This window comes from Nyctibius grandis, chromosome 14 (assembly GCF_013368605.1).
Source record: "Nyctibius grandis isolate bNycGra1 chromosome 14, bNycGra1.pri, whole genome shotgun sequence".
Classification (NCBI taxonomy): domain Eukaryota; kingdom Metazoa; phylum Chordata; class Aves; order Nyctibiiformes; family Nyctibiidae; genus Nyctibius; species Nyctibius grandis.
In genome coordinates, this window is record NC_090671.1 from 14,405,506 (window position 1) to 14,423,904 (window position 18,399).

General features: G+C 62.6%; 4 protein-coding genes across 6 annotated transcripts in view; 1 reads left to right on the forward strand and 3 right to left on the reverse strand.

Annotated features, from left to right (window-relative positions):
- The first annotated feature begins 105 nt into the window (after positions 1–105).
- ISCU (iron-sulfur cluster assembly enzyme) lies at positions 106–3,042 on the forward strand. The gene is made up of 5 exons (XM_068412622.1): positions 106–212; positions 290–403; positions 661–771; positions 1,323–1,401; positions 1,795–3,042. Exons 1-5 carry the CDS (start codon positions 129–131, stop codon positions 1,890–1,892), a joined length of 486 nt encoding a protein of 161 aa, XP_068268723.1. The 5' UTR covers positions 106–128; the 3' UTR covers positions 1,893–3,042.
- A 752-nt stretch (positions 3,043–3,794) lies between these two features.
- TMEM119 (transmembrane protein 119) lies at positions 3,795–7,166 on the reverse strand. 2 transcript variants are annotated; one of them, XM_068412621.1, is made up of 3 exons: positions 7,079–7,097; positions 5,550–5,844; positions 3,795–5,304 (listed from the first exon to the last, which is right to left on the reverse strand). In XM_068412621.1, exon 3 carries the CDS (start codon positions 5,276–5,278, stop codon positions 4,520–4,522), a length of 759 nt encoding a protein of 252 aa, XP_068268722.1. In that variant the 5' UTR covers positions 5,279–5,304; positions 5,550–5,844; positions 7,079–7,097; the 3' UTR covers positions 3,795–4,519. The 2 variants fall into 2 exon arrangements, with proteins under 2 accessions (XP_068268722.1, XP_068268721.1); XM_068412620.1 differs by lacking the exon at positions 5,550–5,844 and having other exon boundaries at positions 7,084–7,166.
- A 3,760-nt stretch (positions 7,167–10,926) lies between these two features.
- Positions 10,927–12,108, reverse strand: SELPLG (selectin P ligand). The gene has a single exon (XM_068412945.1). The coding sequence runs from the start codon at positions 12,106–12,108 to the stop codon at positions 10,927–10,929; it is 1,182 nt and encodes a 393-aa protein (XP_068269046.1).
- A 2,029-nt stretch (positions 12,109–14,137) lies between these two features.
- Positions 14,138–18,399, reverse strand: part of CORO1C (coronin 1C) — a 55,201-nt gene continuing 50,939 nt past the window's right edge. For both annotated transcript variants that reach the window (XM_068412479.1, XM_068412480.1), the window contains exons 9-11: positions 17,816–17,873; positions 17,479–17,724; positions 14,138–16,884 (exon numbers count right to left, since the gene is read on the reverse strand). In XM_068412479.1, the coding sequence (XP_068268580.1) occupies positions 16,765–16,884; positions 17,479–17,724; positions 17,816–17,873 (424 nt within the window). In that variant the 3' untranslated portion in view covers positions 14,138–16,764. The remainder of the gene's footprint in view (positions 16,885–17,478; positions 17,725–17,815; positions 17,874–18,399) is intronic.

Sequence of the window (18,399 nt, forward strand, 5' to 3'; positions counted from 1 at the left end):
AACGCGGGCGGCCGGCGGCGCCCGACCTGCGGCAGCGCGGGGGCGGGGCCAAGGGGGGCGTGGGCGGGGCCGCCCCGCCCGAGGTTATAAAAGGGCGGCGGGGGCTGTCGCCTCCAGCGGGACTCAAGATGGCGGCGCTGAGGGCGGCGGGGGCGGCGCTGCTGCGGCCCGGCGGCGGGGGGGCGGCGGCCCGGCTGGGCTACCACAAGAAGGTGAGGGGCGAGGGGCTGCGGGGAGGCGGAGAGGGGGGGGACAGGCGGTGGCTCTTGGTGACGCGGTGCCCTGGCAGGTGGTGGATCACTACGAGAACCCGCGCAACGTCGGCTCCCTCGACCGCAACGCCAAGAACGTGGGCACCGGCCTGGTGGGCGCCCCGGCCTGCGGCGACGTCATGAAGCTGCAGGTGACCTTGGGGACGCGTTGGCACCGGGGGAGGGGGTCACCTGGGGCGGCTGCGAGGCCCAAACCCGCTCCCTTCCCCTCAGGGGTGCAGTGCGGCCTTCCCTCACACCACACCCTGAGGTGTCCCCTGGGGCCCGGGCCCTGTCCCGCTCCCGGGGGCACGGTGGGAGCCAGGGCCCTGCCTGGGCCTGGGAGGGTGGCTCTGGGGTGCATGGTGGGGCCGAGCCAGCTGCTGAGGTGTCACCAACGCTCTGGCAGGTGGAAGTGGACGAGAACGGGAGGATCATCGACGCCCGTTTCAAAACCTTTGGCTGCGGGTCGGCGATCGCCTCGAGTTCGCTGGCGACAGAGTGGGTCAAAGGGAAAACGGTAAGAGTCCCACCAGGGTCGGAGGTGACGCCACAGAAAGCCTTCAAAGCTTCAGACCTGCTTGTGTTCGTGTTGGGACCGCGTAGGAAACAGTGGCCTGGGAATCGCAGTACAGTAGCTTAGAAGGCAGCGCCTGTCAGCCCTGTTAGTGCTCTGACTTCCAGAGCAGTAGTTACCTTTTCCAAGACTCTCCCTTAGTTTGCAGGGAGGTACTTTGTGTCTTATGCAGAAAGCAAAAACATGCTGATCACGGGTTCTGAAAGAAAGGTTGGTTTTGGAGTGTCTTTAGATTATTTGTACTCTTTTTCTGTCAGAAAAGAAATTAATTTCTATATGATGTTAAAAGGTAAGCACAGAACAACCCCCCCAGTGGCACTTGGTCTATAACACTGGTGTGCTTCAGTTCATTCCTCCACTGCTCAGTCTGAGACATTCCTTAATGCCCTGTGGATTCTGTTGGCTCTGGAGCATTCCAGCACTCTTAGCAAACTGCCTCTTTAGCCCATGTCGTACCTCCCGTGGCCAGTGACTACGCACTAATTGTGTTTCAGGTTGATGAAGCGTTGCAGATCAAGAACACTGACATTGCAAAAGAGCTCTGCCTCCCGCCAGTCAAACTGCACTGCTCCAGTAAGTAAAGGACTGAACGGGGAACGTTCAAACACAAGCTTCTATTTGAGAGGGCGACTTCTGGGGATAGCACAGATGCTTCTGAAGGTGGTTTTCCAAATAAAGCTTCTGCCCAAGGAGTTGGCCCATGAGAGAAACTTTGCTTATGTGCAGATTTGGGAGTTATTTTAAGAGTTTTCAGCTCTCTTTCATCTTTTGGACTTTGTAGCTGAGAATAAGTGTTCAGATTGTGGCTTTCTACTTCTGAGATGCCAGCGGGTGCTGCCTGCGGTGGTGGTCACTGCTGGCTGCTCGTGTAAAAACACGATATAAAAAACAAATATATATAAAAACACGGTATCTTTTGTTCTGAACGACTTCTTGTTGTGGCTGAAATACTTGTTTTGTTTGTAGTGCTGGCTGAAGACGCCATCAAGGCTGCCTTGGCTGATTACAAGTTGAAGCAGGATCCAAACAAAAACGAGTCGGAGAAGAAAGCAAACAACGCCTAAACTGACTGTGAAGCTTGTTCTCATTCCACTTAAATTTGCAGTGCAATTACTCTAGCTGTCGGTAGGATCCTGCGCACTACTAAACGAAGCTGTAAGATACGCACAACTTACGCACAACGTGTCACTGCTCCTGTGTGTACGGCCACTCTCGTAGCGTTACACGACTGGGACGGGGGTGTTTTGGCAGCCTGTGGCCTGTCACGACTGCGGTGGAAGTGTGGGAGTGGAGAGGACTGCTCAGCTGCAGAGAACCCAGCAGCTTCTCTCAGGAGAGGAAATCCTGCTGTTTGGTACTGTAAGGGCTGCACTTTTTCTTTAGAAGATTCATAGTTTTGCCTAATATTTTACAGAATTAGTGGGAAACGTTGCCTTGGTCTTTGTGTAAGAACTGCGGATCAGTCTGTGTATACAAGCGGGGGGCAGCGCGTCTGCCCGCAAGCTGCGGCCGTGTCGGAGTTTCATTTCACAATCTGTGCCAGTCCCTCCTCCCCGGGCTGCTGGCCCACCCCAGCAGGCGCTGGAGGGCACTGGCAGCGCGCTGGTGGGGGACAGGCAAGTGGCAGCTGGGTGCTGGGTGCCACCACTGCAGGAAGCTGCAGGGCGTGCGTCTGCTCGCATCCTGTCGCCGCTAACAAGCTAACGCTGTTCTTTGAAGCTGCTGTTAGAGGAACCAGCTTAATTTTGGAGTGTCTTCTGTGAGAGTTCAACCTTTGGACTGGCCCAGTGCTCTGTTAAAAGAGAAATCCACCCCTGGGGCTGAGCACGGGCGGGGAATGGCGTCACTAGGGGGGAGCAGGGGAGGGTCTGTGCTCCCGGGGGTGCTCAGAGTGGTGCCAGAGGAGTGGGTGCTGGGGAGGGTGTGGGTAAGGGTCCCCTACTCAAGGGTCACACAGGGAGTGTGCTCTGGCTCCCTGGGGGCTGTGTGAAAGTTAACTGGTGACCCGGCGTGGCTTACCCTCCGTGCTGCAGGGCCCTGCTCCCCGCTGCTGTTCTGCGGGCGAGTGTTTCCACAGATTTCCAAAACAAACAGGAAACACATCTGAAAACTTCGCCTGCTCCTAAGATTTTAAACCACCCAAGAAACCTCGCTTGCCTTTTTTTCATACCTAGGGTGTTCTGAAAAACATTAAAAACCACGTTTAAAAATGCATACCTCATTCTGGTACATCTGTCCACAGCTCTTGTGCAGGCCCCGTACCTCCGCTCGGCACCACCCCACGTGCTGGGTGCTGGCCCTCGGCATGGGCCCTGTCTCCTGCTGTCCTACTCCAGCGAGAAGAGGGAACAGCCCTGTGGTTTCCCAGCTAAAAAAAAAATCAGGGAAACTCCTGGGGCAGATGGGCTCCTTGAAAGCCACTCCAGAAAATGCGAGAGGGAGGTAAAAGCCAGCGCACTCTTCCAAGAGGAAAGGTTGTCCCGATGCAGGGATTGGGGGGGACATCCCTCCCTGCCCAGTGGCTGGCACAGAATGTGGGTGACAGGGATGTGGGGATGCAGCGTCATGGGTGCAGAGGTGTGGGGATGTGCTGCTTTCCGGGCAGAAAAGCATCTTCTCCCTCGGGGCTCTGCCTGCCATCCCCACCCAGGCACCACCACAGCCCCCCCGCCCTCGGCTGTTGGCTGCCAGATAAGGGTTTCCCAGAAGCGCCGTGTGGGCACACAGATTTTGTGACTGATAAGCACGTCCTCTAGCTCCCAGGGGTTCACCCACGCAGACAAACCTTCACCCCAAAGCACGGCCAGGCCGGCTGCGCCTGCTGGGCTCTGGGGGCACGGGGAGCTGAAACCATCTGTGCCCCAACACCAGTGCGATGCTGGGAGGGCCGTGGAGGAGCAAATAAATGGACACGGGCTGTGCCTGGGGCACCCCACAAGCTGCAGAAACACACAGGAGAGGAGAGCTGCGTAGGAACCAGCTTTATTGCTAGCTGCAGGGGTTAAGGAAATCAGGCAAAAGTCCAGCTGGGCCCTGGGGTCATGGCTTGGGGCAGAAAAATGAAAGGAGGGGTCCTTGCTGCTAAATCCTCCTCCCCTCTCCCCTTAGCTGGGCAAGGATGGCTATGGTTGCCCGTCCTCGTGCCTCGGTGGTCACAGCCACCAGCAGAGCCAGCCTGTGTGCCTGAGGTGGGGTCGGGCCCCTGCCCCGCTCCCCGCAGCAGGGGGGTGGCTGGCAGCCCCCTGGCTGCAGTGCCTCTGCCTGGAGCACGCAGCTACCAGCCAGTCACCAGGCAGGGGCCAGGGTGCTGCTAATTAGTAAAATTACATCTGGGAGAAAGCTGGCAGGGGGCAGGGGGCGAGGGCTGCCTGGCACGGTGCGGGGGGCAGAGCCGGAGCCGGGGGCATGTGCCCACCGAGCCCCAGGGGATGGACAGCAGGAGCCATGGGGCTGACGGCCTCCAGCACTGCCCAAAACCCACCGTCTGCCCCAGACCACGGCTTTGCCACGCTGGTGCGAGGGGTGGGGGGCCCCGGGGGGGTCGGGGAGAGTGGGGTGGGGGGGGGTTCATCGGGGCTTCCTTGAGCCACCACGTACGTACGGAGCGACAACCCACCACGTCCCTCGGTGCCCGTGGGGTGTCCCCCCAAGCCGGTGGCTCCTCGGGCTCACCCAGGACCGAGTCCCTGCCCTAGATGCCGGGGGGGGCCGGGGGGCCATCCTGGGCTGCGTCGGGGGCCCCCTCACCCCCTGCTCCTGTCGCACCCACCTCTTCCTCAGCACCTGGGTTTTGGGGAGGGGGCTCAGCGGATGGCTCATCACCCAACTTCTTGCTTCCTTCCTCCTCCTCCTCCTCAGCGGGGGGTTTCTGCTCCCCCCGGGCCCCGTTGGCCAGCGGTGCCTTGGGTGGGGGGGGTTTGAGGTTCTGGGCGGCAGCGAGGATGTCTGCCTGCAGGCTGCTGTTGAGGGGCTCCTCGGCACCGGGGTCAGGGACCTTCTCAGGCACCTCGGTGAAAGCCCGGGCTCCCCCCGTCTTGTCCCGCTGGTCCACGTACTTCTTCTTGGGGAAGGAGGAGGGGTAGTAGGCGGACGCCTTGTGCTTCTGCCGCACGATGACGGCGGCGCAGATGATGAAGAGGAGGACGAAGGCCAGCGAGCCCACCACCACCGCCAGCAGCATGTACTCCTTGAAGAAGGCCACCAGCCCGTCCAGCATGCCGCCCGGCGCCGAGCTGTTGGTGACAGTGGTCCCCGCCGCATCCCCCGCCACCGTCGGGCCGGTCACCGGCGTCACGCGGAGGATGGGCGGCACGGCCGAGACCTCCTCGCCGTCCCCGCTGCCCCCGCCGTCGGGCAGCGCCGCGGCGTGCCGGGGAGCCGCCGGGCACGCCGGGGCCACCGCCATCAGCACCAGCAGCCACGTCCCCATCGCCAGCCGCACCGCCATCATCTCCACCAGGGCTCGGGCACGGCGGCCTGCGGGGTGCAGAGAAGGGGATGGAACATTAACACCCAGAATCACTCAGGTTGGAAGAGCCCTCTGGGCTCATCGAGTCCAACCATTGCCCTGACACCACCATGGCAACTAGACCAGGGCACTAAGTGCCATGGCCAGGCTTTTCTTAAACCCCTCCAGAGATGGTGACTCCCCCACCTCCCTGGGCAGCCCCTTCCAATGGCTAATGACCCTTGCTGAGAAGAAATGCTTCCTGATGTCCAACCTGACCCTCCCCTGGCCAAGCTTGAGGCTGTGTCCTCTTGTCCTAGCGCTGGTTGCCTGGGAGAAGAGGCCGACTGTCCACTACAACCTCCCTCCAGGTAGCTGCAGAGATCTCTCGCCCCAACGCCGAGCAAAGGGCCTGTGTTTGTTTTGCAACGAGACGCTGCGAAGAATAGATGGAAACGGGCTGAACCGAATTGCTCAAGCCTGGGGGACTCTGCGTGCGCGGCAAGGGGACCGGGGCCGCCGCCAAGAGCCGGCTTCAGACAACACTCATTTGGCCGATTAGAAAATTCCTGAAAAATAAATTGAGGCTTCCAGTGGAAACTCTGACACAGGCGACGCTGCCGAGGGGCCGGCGCGAGCGGCATTTCCCAACCGCCCGGCGCGGACCGTTACAAACCATTCCCAGCTTGAGCGCGGCTAAAAATAGGCTGGCGGCAGGATTTCACCCCGGTGCCACCGCAGGAGCCGAGGTGCAGGACCCCCAGAGCCTTTGCAAAGGGGCAGCCCTGGAGCTGGGGGTGCGGTGATGGGGGGTCCCGAGGGTCCCGGCTGCCTGAGCATCCCCGGGGAGGGGTGAAGGCAGCAGCAGCTCCGTCCCCTCGCCGTGCCGCGGCCGGATCTGCCCCGCACCGGCGGCCACAGCGCGTTGGGGGACGTGGGATGAGCATTCCCCATCCCTGCACACAGCGATGAACCACGGCCCACGGGCAGGGCTTATGAAACACCCCCCCCAGCTCTGTCAGTGGGGACCCCCTGGGACAATTCCCTCGTCCTCCAGCCCCCCAAATCCCAACCCACCTCCCATTTCCCCCCCCCCACCTCCCCAAACCAACCCAACCCAGCAGCGCTGCAAACCCGGAGGGCCTCCAGCAGCGGGACTTGGCTTCCAGGCTCCTTCCCGGCTGCAAAAACCTGGTTTGCATTAAACCAGAGCAAACAAACGGCGGCAGAGGCGGGGGCACCCCCGGACCCCCGGCCCTCCCGAGCCGCTGCTGCGGGCCCTGGGCTCACTGCGGTAACGGCAGCACAGCCAGGACGAGGGTTTTGGGGGGCTGGGATGAGCCCCTTTATCCCCCCCCTCCGCCACTGCAGAGAGGGGCCCCTTGGCTGTGGCAGAGAGAGGGGTCCTGAGGAAGGTGAAGGCATTGATTCCCCGTTAGCAAGAGGAGGTGACGAGCAGCCGTAAGCCAAGAGCAGGGCCCGCTCCCATGGCCATCCCCAGCCCCCCATCCCATCCCACCCCAGACCCGCAGTGCATCCCCCGCTCCGCCTTGGCTGGATGCAGGCAAACCCCACTGCGCTCCCCCCTGCCCCGCGTCCCCCCACCCCACATCCCCCCGCTCCCCAAACGCTTGGGAAAGTCACGACTTTGATGTTCTCCAGGCGTCACATCCCCCAAAGCCTGCCTGGGCGCAGGGCTCCGTCCCACGTCCCGCTGTGGGGACGGTGCCCAGCCCGTGCCCCGCTCAGCAGCCACCCCAAATCTGGGGGGGGCCAGGCTGGTGTCACCAGCAGGACCCTCACCTCACCTGCAGCCGATGGAGACGGGTCTGTCCCGCACACCTCGCTCGCCTCCACGCACCCGTTTCTGCTGCCTGCTGGGATGGAGCCTCCTCCTTTGCCTCCTCCTCCTCCTCCTCCTGCAGCCCGGGACCAGCTTGTTCTCATTAGGGCGGTTTGGGGAGGGAGCTCGGAGGCCAGCGAGGGGCAGGCGGCCCCTGGCCCCCTCCCAGCCCAAATGCAGCTGGGGGCTGCGGGGGGTGTCCCTGGCATCTTGCCCTGCCAGCAAAGGGGGGAGCCCCAGTGTCCCCTGTCATCAGAGCAGATTTTTGGGGTGCACGTGGGGAAGGGGGTCAGGAGGGAGGGTTGTTGTGAAGGTGCTTTTATCCGTGAGGGCGGAGGTAAATCAATCAGTCAATCAATCAATCAATCAATCAATCAACCAGGTTGGAAGAAACCTCTGGGATCATCGAGTCCAACCATTGCCCTCACACCACCATGGCAACTAGACCAGGGCACTAAGTGCCATGTGTAAAGCCCCATCCCATGTGGCTGAGCCGCCGTGGAGGGACGGGGGTGCTGGCACCCCCAAAACACCTCCCGGCGAGGCTGTGCCCCCTCCCAGCTGCCTGCTGCTGCGTGCCTGGACCCCAGCACCGAGCCTGGGGCTGGGTCCTGTCCCCGTGCCCAGCCCTGCGAGCCCAAACCCTGCTGCCCTGCCTGGGGGTGGGCACGAGCCGGGGGGCTCATGGCCACCGAGGCCACATGGCACCCAGCGGCAGAGGGAGATGGGAGGGTGTCGGGCTCTGTGCCCCGGGTGGCTGCCAGCGTGGTGTGAGGGCAAACAGCGCTGGAGACCCCCCCGGGTTGATTTCATGGAACCATTTCCTAAACACCCCAGCCTGGAGATGCTCCTGCGCAGGCAGCTCTGCCTCGGGGTGTGGGCAGGGTGCGGGCAGGGTGCAGCTCCCCAGGGACAGCCCTCGGGTCGTGGGTCTGGGGACATGGGCTGTGCCCCCTGCCCACCCCGCCGCCGTCCCCTCTGCCTCGATGAAGTTGCTCAAGAGCCCGCAGCCGCCTCGGGTGACCTCATCCCCTTGCTATTCGCCTCCGCGCCTCCCCGGGGACCCGGCCAGACCCCCCCAAAAAAAGCCAGCGCCGGCGCCCAGGGACCGCGACCAACACGGTGCTGGGGGTGAGGGGTCTGTCCCCGTCGCCGCTGGCACCGGGAAGCCGGAGGGCAACCGGCGCCGTTGGGGTTTCTCCCAGTGTTGCCGAACATAATCGTGGCTCCCAGAAATAACGGGGCCGGCTGTCCGTCTGTCTGTCTGCAGCCGGTGGCTCCACGCAGCTGCTGCGGGGCTTTGCCCGGCCTTAAACCGTCAGCGCTGAAACCTTAGAGGTGAAGGGGGAAAGGGAGAACCAGGGGGGTGTGAGGGTGGCCGAGGCAGGCTGGCCTGGAGGGGTGCCAGCGGCACCCAGGCTGGCTCCTCGGGATGGGGCTGTGATTGCCCCCCGTGCGCCCAGAGATGCTGGTGGTGGGCTGAGCCTCCTCGCCCAGGGTCCCCATCCCACCCTGCCCAGGGTCCCCATCCCACCTCATTCAGGGTCCCCATCCCACCCTACCCAGGGTCCCCCCCTTCCCCAGCCATGCTCCCCACCTCCCACAGCCGGGGTCCCCGTCCCTGCCCTGGGCTCTGCCAGGGCTGGTGGTGACACGGGGACGGGCAGCCCCCGGTGCCAGCGCACCCCGGCCATTACGATGCCGTTTTTGCCTGTGGCCGGGGCTCGCCCCTCGGCGCTGGGCAGGGCTGTGCCCCCCGGGCCCCGCCGTGTAATTTGGGGCAGCAGGAACGCGGGGCCGGGCCGGGCCGGGCGGTGCAGCCCGCCGGTAACCTGCAATTTGGGGCATCTCGGCCCCGCGCCGCTTGTAATTTGCTTCCCTGGGCTGAGCTTTGCTGTGGCAGCGAAATACCCGGGGGGGCTGATCCTGCAGAGGGGCACCGGGGTGGGCACAGCCCCACGCACAGCCCCATGCACAGCATCGTATACAGCCCCCTGCCCCGCATGCTGCCCTCCACTGCGTGGCACAGAGGCTTGCCAGGGTGGCATGCCCCAAGGGTCCTGCTGTGACACTGGGGTGACGTGCCCCGAGGGTCCCGCTGTGTGTGACACCGGGGTGGGGTGCCCTGAGGATCCCGCTGTGACACCGCACCGGCTGCCTGCGGATTCCTCTGCCAGGAGCTGGGGGTGGCAGCCCGACAGGCCCCGCTGACGATGCCAAATAGGGCGATTCCCTGCTCCTGGCTCGTGCTGCGGCGCTGGAGGGTAGTTTATCCTCGCTGCTTCCCAGTCGCAGGGCAGGGGGCTGGGGGACAGCGGGAGCAACCCCTCCAACCTGCACCCTTCTGGGGACCCGCCAGCCTTGTCCTTGCCCGGACCGGGGACGGAGGCTGGATGCGGCGCTGCGGGGCGAAGCTGGATGATGGGAGCGTCCCTTCGCCCCCTGAAGGGGCTGGGGGTGGCTGTGGTCCCCGTGGGCTGCCGCTCCCAGCCTGGCCCCGCCAGCCCAGGTGCCCGTTACGGCTGAGCCCTGAACCCCTGCTCCTTGGCACAGCGGGGCACCGGCATCCCCTCTGCGATGGCGCGGGGACACGGTGGGTGCAGAGCGGGGTGGCATTGCCCAGGAGCCCACGGCCGGGGTGTCCCATCCAGGGACCGGCCACCGCCGCCGGCTGCAGATCCCCTCGTCCCGCTGACTCACCCATAAACATTTCCATCTGCATTTCCAGGCCCCACATGGAAAATATCCGCAGCAGAGCACAAATGTAAACAGGCGGCGGGGCCCGGGTGCAGGTGGGCACCGCGCTGCCGAGCGCCCGGGGGGGTGCGAGGGGGGACCCCCGAAAGTGGCTGTCGAGGGCCGTGAGCTGCCCCGTGGGGTGGGGATGGGGACGCTGAGCCTGGCCGGGGCAGCGATGGAGATGTGGGGACAGGGGCACTGAGCCCAGCTGGGGCAGAGGTGGGGACATGGGGACACCAAGCCTGGCAGGGCAGGGACGGTCCTGGGCCATTTCTGCCCCCTTAGGTGGCAGAAGGAAGGGGTCAGGCTGGTGGGTGCAGGGGTGACCGACACCTGCACCAGGGAAGGTGGGACCTGGGGGCAAAGCTGAGCCCCCCTTCAGCCCTGGGTGGGGTCCTCAGTGGCCGCTCGTGGCTTCGCTCTCCCCATCCCTCCCAGCCACAGCTGGGCAGGGGCAGCCCTGGCCAACGCCGCCCTATGAGGCCGGGAGCCTGTGCCCACCGTGACGGTGCTGGCGGCGTCCCCTCGCAGGCGACCGCAGGGCAGGAACACGTTACGCCACCACCGCACCCATCCCCGTCCCCCCCCTTCGTGTTTCCGCCCTGGCACCACCACCCTTTCCGCTCCCATGGCACGAGGCTGAGCCCTACGCGGGGAGGGGGTCCCGGGGGCTGCGGTGCCCAGGGTCTGTCCCCTGCCTGGCGAGGGGTGGCTGCAGGTTTCGTTTCTGCTCCCCAGGGGCTGCTGCTGGGGGAGGAGGATGGAGAAGTGAAATGTCAGCAGGGGGATGTGGGCAGGCGGTGGAGCGGGGAGGGGACCGGGCGCTGGCGGGTGCCATCCCCTCCAGGAAGAGACCAACATGTCCAGGTAACGCTTTAATGGGGTCGGCCTCGAGGGCTGAGCTCACCCCGGGGCACAGCAGGTCCTCATCCAAAGGGTCCAAGTTAAAGCATGAACCCAAGGGCACTGGGGTCCCCGTGGGTGGCAGCACCAGGGACTGGGCACCATGCCCACGGCGCAGCCGCCGGCCCCGTGACACTCTGGGGTGCGGGACCCTGGTCCTGTGGCTTCAGGAGTGCTCCGGCAAGAAGCTGCTGAGAGTCAGGTTGTCACCGTCGGCCTCGGAGCCACCGTCGAGCAGCAGCCTGGGGCGCCGCGCCGAGCTGGGCTTGGGGCCGTTGGCGGCCAGCTCGCCGTCGGGCAGCAGGGAGGAGATGCAGACCATCTCGGTGCGGCTGAGCCGGCGCTGGGCCGTCCGCGCCCGCCGCCACAGCACCGCGCCCAGCACCCCCGCGCACACCATGAAGGTGGCAGCCACCAGCGCCAGCAGCAGGATGGCCAGCAGGCACTTGCCCATCACCCTGCTGGGGTCCCAGGGCAGCGGCACCGCGGTGCCCCCGGCCTTCGTGTCCCGGGGGGCCGAGCTAGTCGGCGCGAGGGGGGCTCCGGCTTTCTTGACTTTCTTATAACCCGTCGTGGTGGGGCCGAGGGCTGGGGGGGTCACCGAGTGTGGCCTCGCAGAGGAGCTGCTGTCCGTGCCGCTGGCCACCGTCCCCTCCTCGCCGGGCGATGTGAGCTGGCTGGGGATGGTGGTGATGCTGGTTTGGGGTGCTGCCTGTGTGCAGGGGTCTGCTGGTGGCGCAGAGCTCAGCAGCGGGTCGGGGGAGTCGGTCTCATCCTGCAGATCAGCCATGGTGGGTGCTGCAAGTGCCTGGTGCAGGCTGGTGTTGGTGCCAGGCGCTGGTGATGGTGCAGAGCTCAGCAGTGGGTCGGGGGACTCGGTCTCATCCTGCAGATCAGCCATGGTGGGTGCTGCGAGTGCCCAGTGCAGGCTGGTGTTGGTGCCAGGCGCTGGTGATGGTGCAGAGCTCAGCAGCGGGTCGGGGGAGTCGGTCTCATCCTGCAGATCAGCCATGGTCGGTGCCGCAGGTGCCCAGTGCAGGCTGGCGTTGGTGCTGGGTGCTGGTGATGGTGCAGAGCTCAGCAGTGAGTCAGGCTCCGGGGAATTGGTCTCGTTGCTGCTGGGCGCTGCGGTGGCACCGTGGCCGTGCCATGACGTGGTGGCAGTGCCATCGTCCCTCTTCCCGCGGGAGAGCGGCAGGGGCTCAGCCCCCACCTGCCCAGCCGCCTCCCAGACCCACCGCACGCCGCGGGGCTGCCCCGGCTCCGGCGGTGGCACGGCCCTGCACACCCGCAGGGTGCTCAGCACCAGCATCACCAGCATCACCAGCATGGCCTGGCCTGGTGCCATGGGACCTGTGGGGGAGCAGAGGGGGCAGGTGAGGCTGAGGTCCCCTTCCCCGTGACCGGGGTGCTGAGCAATGTTGTTCAGGCTGGAAATGGTCCCAAGGAGGGACCACACTTGAGCAAAGCATCCTCCTGCCACCCCCCCGGAGAGGGGACCTGGGCGCTGGGGGGCTGAAGGACACGACCACTGACCCCCCCCAGCCCGGTCCCTCTGGGGAGAAGGTTTGAGAGGGAAGTTGAGTGTCTGGGCATGGGAAATGAGCCGTGATGGAGGCGGCTGCTGGGGGACGGGCAGTTCCAGGATGAGTCCCCGTGCAGAAATGAAACCACAGGGATGGTGCACGCGTGTCAACAGACCCCCCCGGGGTGCCCACCCTCACCCCCCACCAGCTGGGCCGGCGCGGGGCTCCGGGGCTGAGGCCACCATGTGCCTGAGCATCTGCGCTGGGGCAGGGGGAGAGGCAAACCCACCCCAAACCCACCCCAAATCCCCCCCTCGTTACACCAACAGCCCCCAGCAGCCCCAGTGGGTGGGGGCCAGCGAGGTCCCTGCATCCCCACACCCACCAGCATCAAACCCCCATCAATGCTCCCCCGGCACCAAGCATCCCCAGGGCGGGGGGGGCTCCCACATCCCCAAAGCACCCACCCACCTCCCCAAAACCCCAGGGACCAGCCCTGTGCGGAGGGTGGCACCCCCGGGGGGGCACCCCGAGCATCCCCTCTGCACCCACAGCACCCCAGGGCCGAGCCCCGACCCGGCACCCCCCTGTCAGGGCTCACCTCTGCGGGGGGACGCGGGGGCACCCCGAGCTGCCATCACTGGTGAGGGTCCGGCTGCGCTGGCGCAGGGGCACAAGGGCGGCCCCGGGGCCGGGCAGTCACCGAGAGCCGAGGGGCGTCGCGGGCCGCCCTCCGCCCGGGCGGGGAGGGCAGGCGGGCGCGGAAGCACGGCTGCGGTTTCGTTGAGGCGGGCAGGGGAAGGACGTCACGCCGGGAGCGGGGCCACCGAGGGCAGCACCCCAAAAAGGGCCCACCCGCCCCTCCCCGGTGTGCCGGGTGCCTGTGGGACCCCATGGCTGGCCTGGCCCCCCCCGGTGAGCTCCGTGCTGGGGTTCGTGCCGCCCCGAAAGCAGAAGTGATGGCAAATGTGGTGCCAAGGCTGCCAGCTCCCCCCGGGCTGGGCACGGTGCCACAAGAGGGGACACGGAGGTACCCCAGCACGGGGGAATGGCCTTCGCACGCAAGGAGGAGGAAGAGGGCGAGGGCCTGGCTCGAGGTGTTTGCAGAGCCCTTGCAGCAAGGCCCTCCTCACGGCACCGGGTGGCTGAGGAGCTCTTGGGGGGCTGCGGGGTGTTGTCCCGGCTGCGTGGCACTGCATGGGCTGGGAAACACCCAGCCCTGACCGCGGGCACCGGGCGCAGGAGGGTGCTGTGGGTGCAGGAAGGTGCTGCAAGAGCTCAGCCGCAGCTGCGAACAGCCCCAGGCCCCTGCATCCCCCCCCACAGGACCCTGAACCCCATGGGCAGGATTCACCCCATCCCTTCTCCGCACCTCCTGGCCACGGGGGCTGGAAGGGGGTCCCAGTTCCCGGGGTGGCCGCGCTGGGGGAAGGCTCTCAAAGCTGGCCAGGGACTGAGCGATGCCGTTTCCAGCCCGGGGTTTCCTTGGAGCAGGTTTCAACTGGGGAAGAGCAGCACGAGGCCCCCCCCAGCCCCTGGGCAGCCCCCAGCCCGCGGTGTTCCTTCTGCAGAGCACGGCACCCCGGGCTCCACCACCCCGAGACCCCCGTGCCATCAAGCCCAGCATCCAGCCACGCTCTTGAGTTCACTCGCAGGGAAATGACCAGCGAGTCCCCAGGGATGGCCCCCGGCTCTCATGGGACAGGGCAGAGGGGTCCCAGGGGACAGACCCCGCTCAGCCACAGCCATCAGGGTAGTGCCACCATTTAATAACCTGGTTATTGATAAAACCTAAAGTGTGGGTGCTAACGGGTGCGGGATGCAGAGAGTCAAAGACAAAGCCAAGCAGAGGCAGTTTATAATCAACGACTTTTATCTTTTGAAAATGGAAGCAAGTATTTGGACAGAGAGTACGGCCGCTCTATAAGAGCGCATCGTTCAGGGCTTCGCTGGTTCTCTTCTGGGATATCACGGCTACAAAAAGCTTCAGGCACTGACTCCGGGTGAGCCTGGGGAGGCGTCAGTTCATTTAAATAAAGTACAGGCTATCGACTAAAAACCAGGGCAGCCTTTTCTCCGCCCTCCTCGGACCGTCTACCACATGCCGATCTCCTCTGGGCATTTCAAATCCAGCGTCTCAGAAAACTTATTTCCCTCCAATTAGAAAAAAAAAACCAACCCAAAAAGTCCCCAAGCACACAACCCTCAGGTCACAAACCAACACCGACATCATCGGGGGGGAGCATTACATTCGGGTAAAATAAACCCCAAAATACACATCATCACCTCAGGCACGTACTGCAACACGGGAACATCACCTCGGCAGTGACACACGGGGCAGGGGACGCCTGGCTGCGCTCACCACGGGTACAAAACCCATTGCAGGAAGCTTTCATGCTACACAATTACAACACATCCTCTGTACCACATCCTCCATCTCCTCACATCCCATCCTCACGCCTCTCCAGCCGCATCGCCCCGCTTCACCTCTGCACACACACATCCCTCCAGACCAGAGAAGCCTTAATCTGCAAGTTCTGAACATGCAAACGCTGGGAAAAATGAAGAATTTGAGGATTTCTAGCTAAACTAATGGAGAAAAAAAAATCACTTGAGCGTGGGTGAAGGGATGTGACCCCCAGGGATGCCCTGGGCAGGGGGATGCTCTGGTGCGGGGATGGGGTGAGCTGTGCTGGGATCCATCCCCAGCTGGGACAGGCATGGAGGCTCTGCACCCAACAAGTCTCAGCACCTGCTGGTCCTCACCCACCTTTGGACTCGACACGGGTTGCCGATGTTTCCCCGGCGCTGTGGGGGCGGGCAGCACCGCTGCAGCCTGGCACGGAGCCTGCTCCCACCCAGGGGACACGGCGTGCGAGCAGGGACCCGCGCCTGCCCCGTCCTGGGCACAGGCAGCCCCCGCCGGGGCAGAGGTTTGCTGAGCTGAGGCACCCAAGAAACAGCTCCACGAGGAGCCCGGCCCTGCTCACGGGGTCTCAAAGGACCATGTGAGAAACCAGTTCTCCAAACTGGGATCAAAACCACCCACTCCCTTCCGCTCCGAAGGCCTGGGAGCACATGGGGGTGGGGAGGGAGGGCACTGATCCAGAATCTCCCCCAAAGTTTCAGCGTGGGGGGTGGTGGTGAGGCAGGAATGACGGAGAGGAGAAAAAAATGATCAAAAATACCCACGGCCTTTTGTTTGCGGAGACCCGCCAGGATAAAGTCACCCAGCTTGGGAGCAGGGTCTGAATTTCCACCATCAGCACTGTGGGGCCAGAGAAGTGCAAGCTCATGGGTTTCTTAAAAGCTTCTTAAAGTCGATGAGCTGGAGAGTGTGGTGGGGCAGAGAGGAGTATTTACAGCCACGCACAGCGCTGAGATGGGCACCGGGGAGCTGGGAAGGACCCGCGGCTCCAGCCCCGCGCTCCGTGGGTAACGTAAAAACATCTCCTGCGTGGAAGTAACTTCTGCCTCGAAATAAAAACCTAAAAAAGGCAAATCAAACCTGTTTGGACAGGGCTGGAGGAATCCAAACCGCAGGGCCCATCTAGTTCCACCCCCCTGCCACGGGCAGGGACACCTTCCACCAGCCCAGGTTGCTCCCAGCCCCATCCAGCCTGGCCTTGAACACTGCCAGGGAGGGGGCAGCCACAGCTGCTCTGGGCAACCTGGGCCAGGGTCTCACCACCCTCACAGCAAAGAATTTCTCCCTCATATCTCATCTTTGATGCTCGTTCTGAAGTTCTTCAAGGTGGGAAAAGGAGAAGAGGGATTTTGTGGCACGAATCACCTCATTCAGAACTGGTTTTTTTCTTTAACCTGTCAGACAACGGTGATGGGGACACGGCAGGGGGGGCAGGACAGGCAGCTGGCACGATCCGAGGGGTCCCAGCGGCAGCCACGCTGCGAAGGAAACCAACGTGATTGTTCGAAATGGAAGATTTATACAAAATACCTTGAGTTTTGTTCTCTGAGCAGTATAAACACCCACCACGCGCACACACACACACACGCACAGGCGGTGCCGTCCCTTTCCATTTACAACACAAATACTGCAAAGTGGCAACTAAGAAAAATAAAAAGCGACTTTTTTTGTTTGTTTTTCTTTTGGCAACTTTGAAAAATGGTTAAGAACAACGTGGCGTTGGTCCCTAAATCTAGAAAAAGATATTTGGGCACGACATCGAACGTCAGAATGGATTTGTTTCCGAGAATTCATAATATCTGGAAAAAAAAAAGGCTGTAAAAGTAGCACTTTTCTTTTTGACTTGTTTGACACAGTCACATAAATTCATTAAAACATCAGGGAAAAAAAAACCTTTCACTAAAAAGCTTGGCTTTTAATCATCGGCTCTCGTGGACGTGAATTTGGGAGAACAGGAAAGCTCGTACTGGAATGCTGCACGCTGCTGCTGGCCGAACTGGGGGAACTGGAATGTGCCTGGGCCGCGGCGGGGCCAGCGCCGCCCGCCCGCTCAGTCCGCGATCTTGGCCATCTGCTGCTCCAGCTTGGCGATGCGCTCGTCCTGGCTGGTGATCGTGTCTTTTATAGATTTCAGCTCTTTCAAAATCTCGTCCAATTTGGCTTCGTTTTGCTGGAAGACAAGACACGTTATGGGTGAGGGGAGCTGGTGGGACGCGCTCTGCGGACGGGGCTTCTCAGCCCAGCACTGCACGCTGCAGGGACACACGGGACCAGTATCTGCTCTTCGACAGCGTTGAAGGACCTACTTGACCAACAGCTGGCACCTCCACATCTCTGCATATTACTACACCACGAGTTAGCTACAGCCCCCAGTGTTGAACTTGTAGGACCTTCTGCACAGTCTGAGGTTCATTTGTCCCACTGCCTGTGATGGGTTTTCATAGAATCATAGAATCACAGACTGGTTTGGGTTGGAAGGGACCTTAAAGGTCATCTAGTTCCAACCCCCTGCCACAGGCAGGGACACCTTCCACTAGACCAGGTTGCTCCCAGCCCCATCCAACCTGGCCTTGAACACTGCCAGGGAGGGGGCAGCCACAGCTTCTCTGGGCAACCTGGGCCAGTGTCTCACCACCCTCACAGCAAAGAATCGTTTTGGTTGGAAAGGACCTTTAAGATCATCAAGTCCAACCATTAACCAGCACTGCCACCCTGGTCGTCATGTCTCAGGCCACCACCCCTAAAGCTTGTCAATTTTACTCACAGAGTTTGAGGCATCAGCTGCTTTCTTTGGAGCATTTATGAGATCACTTTTCTTGTTTGCGGCAGGCTTGTTGTCCAGTATGTTCTTCTTGACCACCTTGAGATCCCTGTTCTTGCCTGGAATGTACCCATGCTTCAAGGAGATGAGCAGGGGATCAGCATTCTTCCCCTCAAACCACTCCTCTGCTTCCAGAGCTGCTTCGGGGCCAGCGGTATCAGGGTACAGGTCATCCTGGAAGAGGTCCGACTGCAAGCCAGAAGAAATGGATTGGTCAAGTGTTTTGGGGCTGGAAGGCACAAGCTGGCTTCCAACAGCACAGCCAGGAGGTAGTGCTCACCTTTCGAGGAACCGTCATGATGATGGGCTCACACTTCCTCTCGTGAAGCTTGAAGAACCTTTCAAAGAAACAGAAAAGGTGCGACTTAGCCGTGAGGTCAGCCAACACGCCGTGCAAAGGAGGCCTCGGTTCTGCGGCTTACGCACTGCAGTGGGCCAGGAGACAGAGGTGACAGAAAATGAGCAACCCTCAGGGGTCACAGACGGGCTCTGCTAGGACTTGCAGGGCCCTGTAAGGACTGGAGGAGCCACCTGGGTGTGTGCAGAGCTCCCCTCCAAGGTACCGGGTGACTTCAGAGGGCCGCAGGTTGGCCAGGAGGGGCTGGCAGCGAGCCTCATGCTGAGTTTTCTGCACACAGTATATTCTGCTCGGTAGCACTCACTCATTTATAACAGCCTCAGCCCAAGTCCCAGCACATTTTGAGGTTCTATTAGGTTACACCCAGCACTCTTTGAGTCCAGAGGAGGGCGACCAAGCTGGTGAAGGGTCTGGAGGGTCTGACCTCCAAGGAACGGCTGAGGGAGCTGGGGGTGTTTAGCCTGGAGAAGAGGAGGCTCCGAGGTGACCTTAGTGCAGTCTACAAC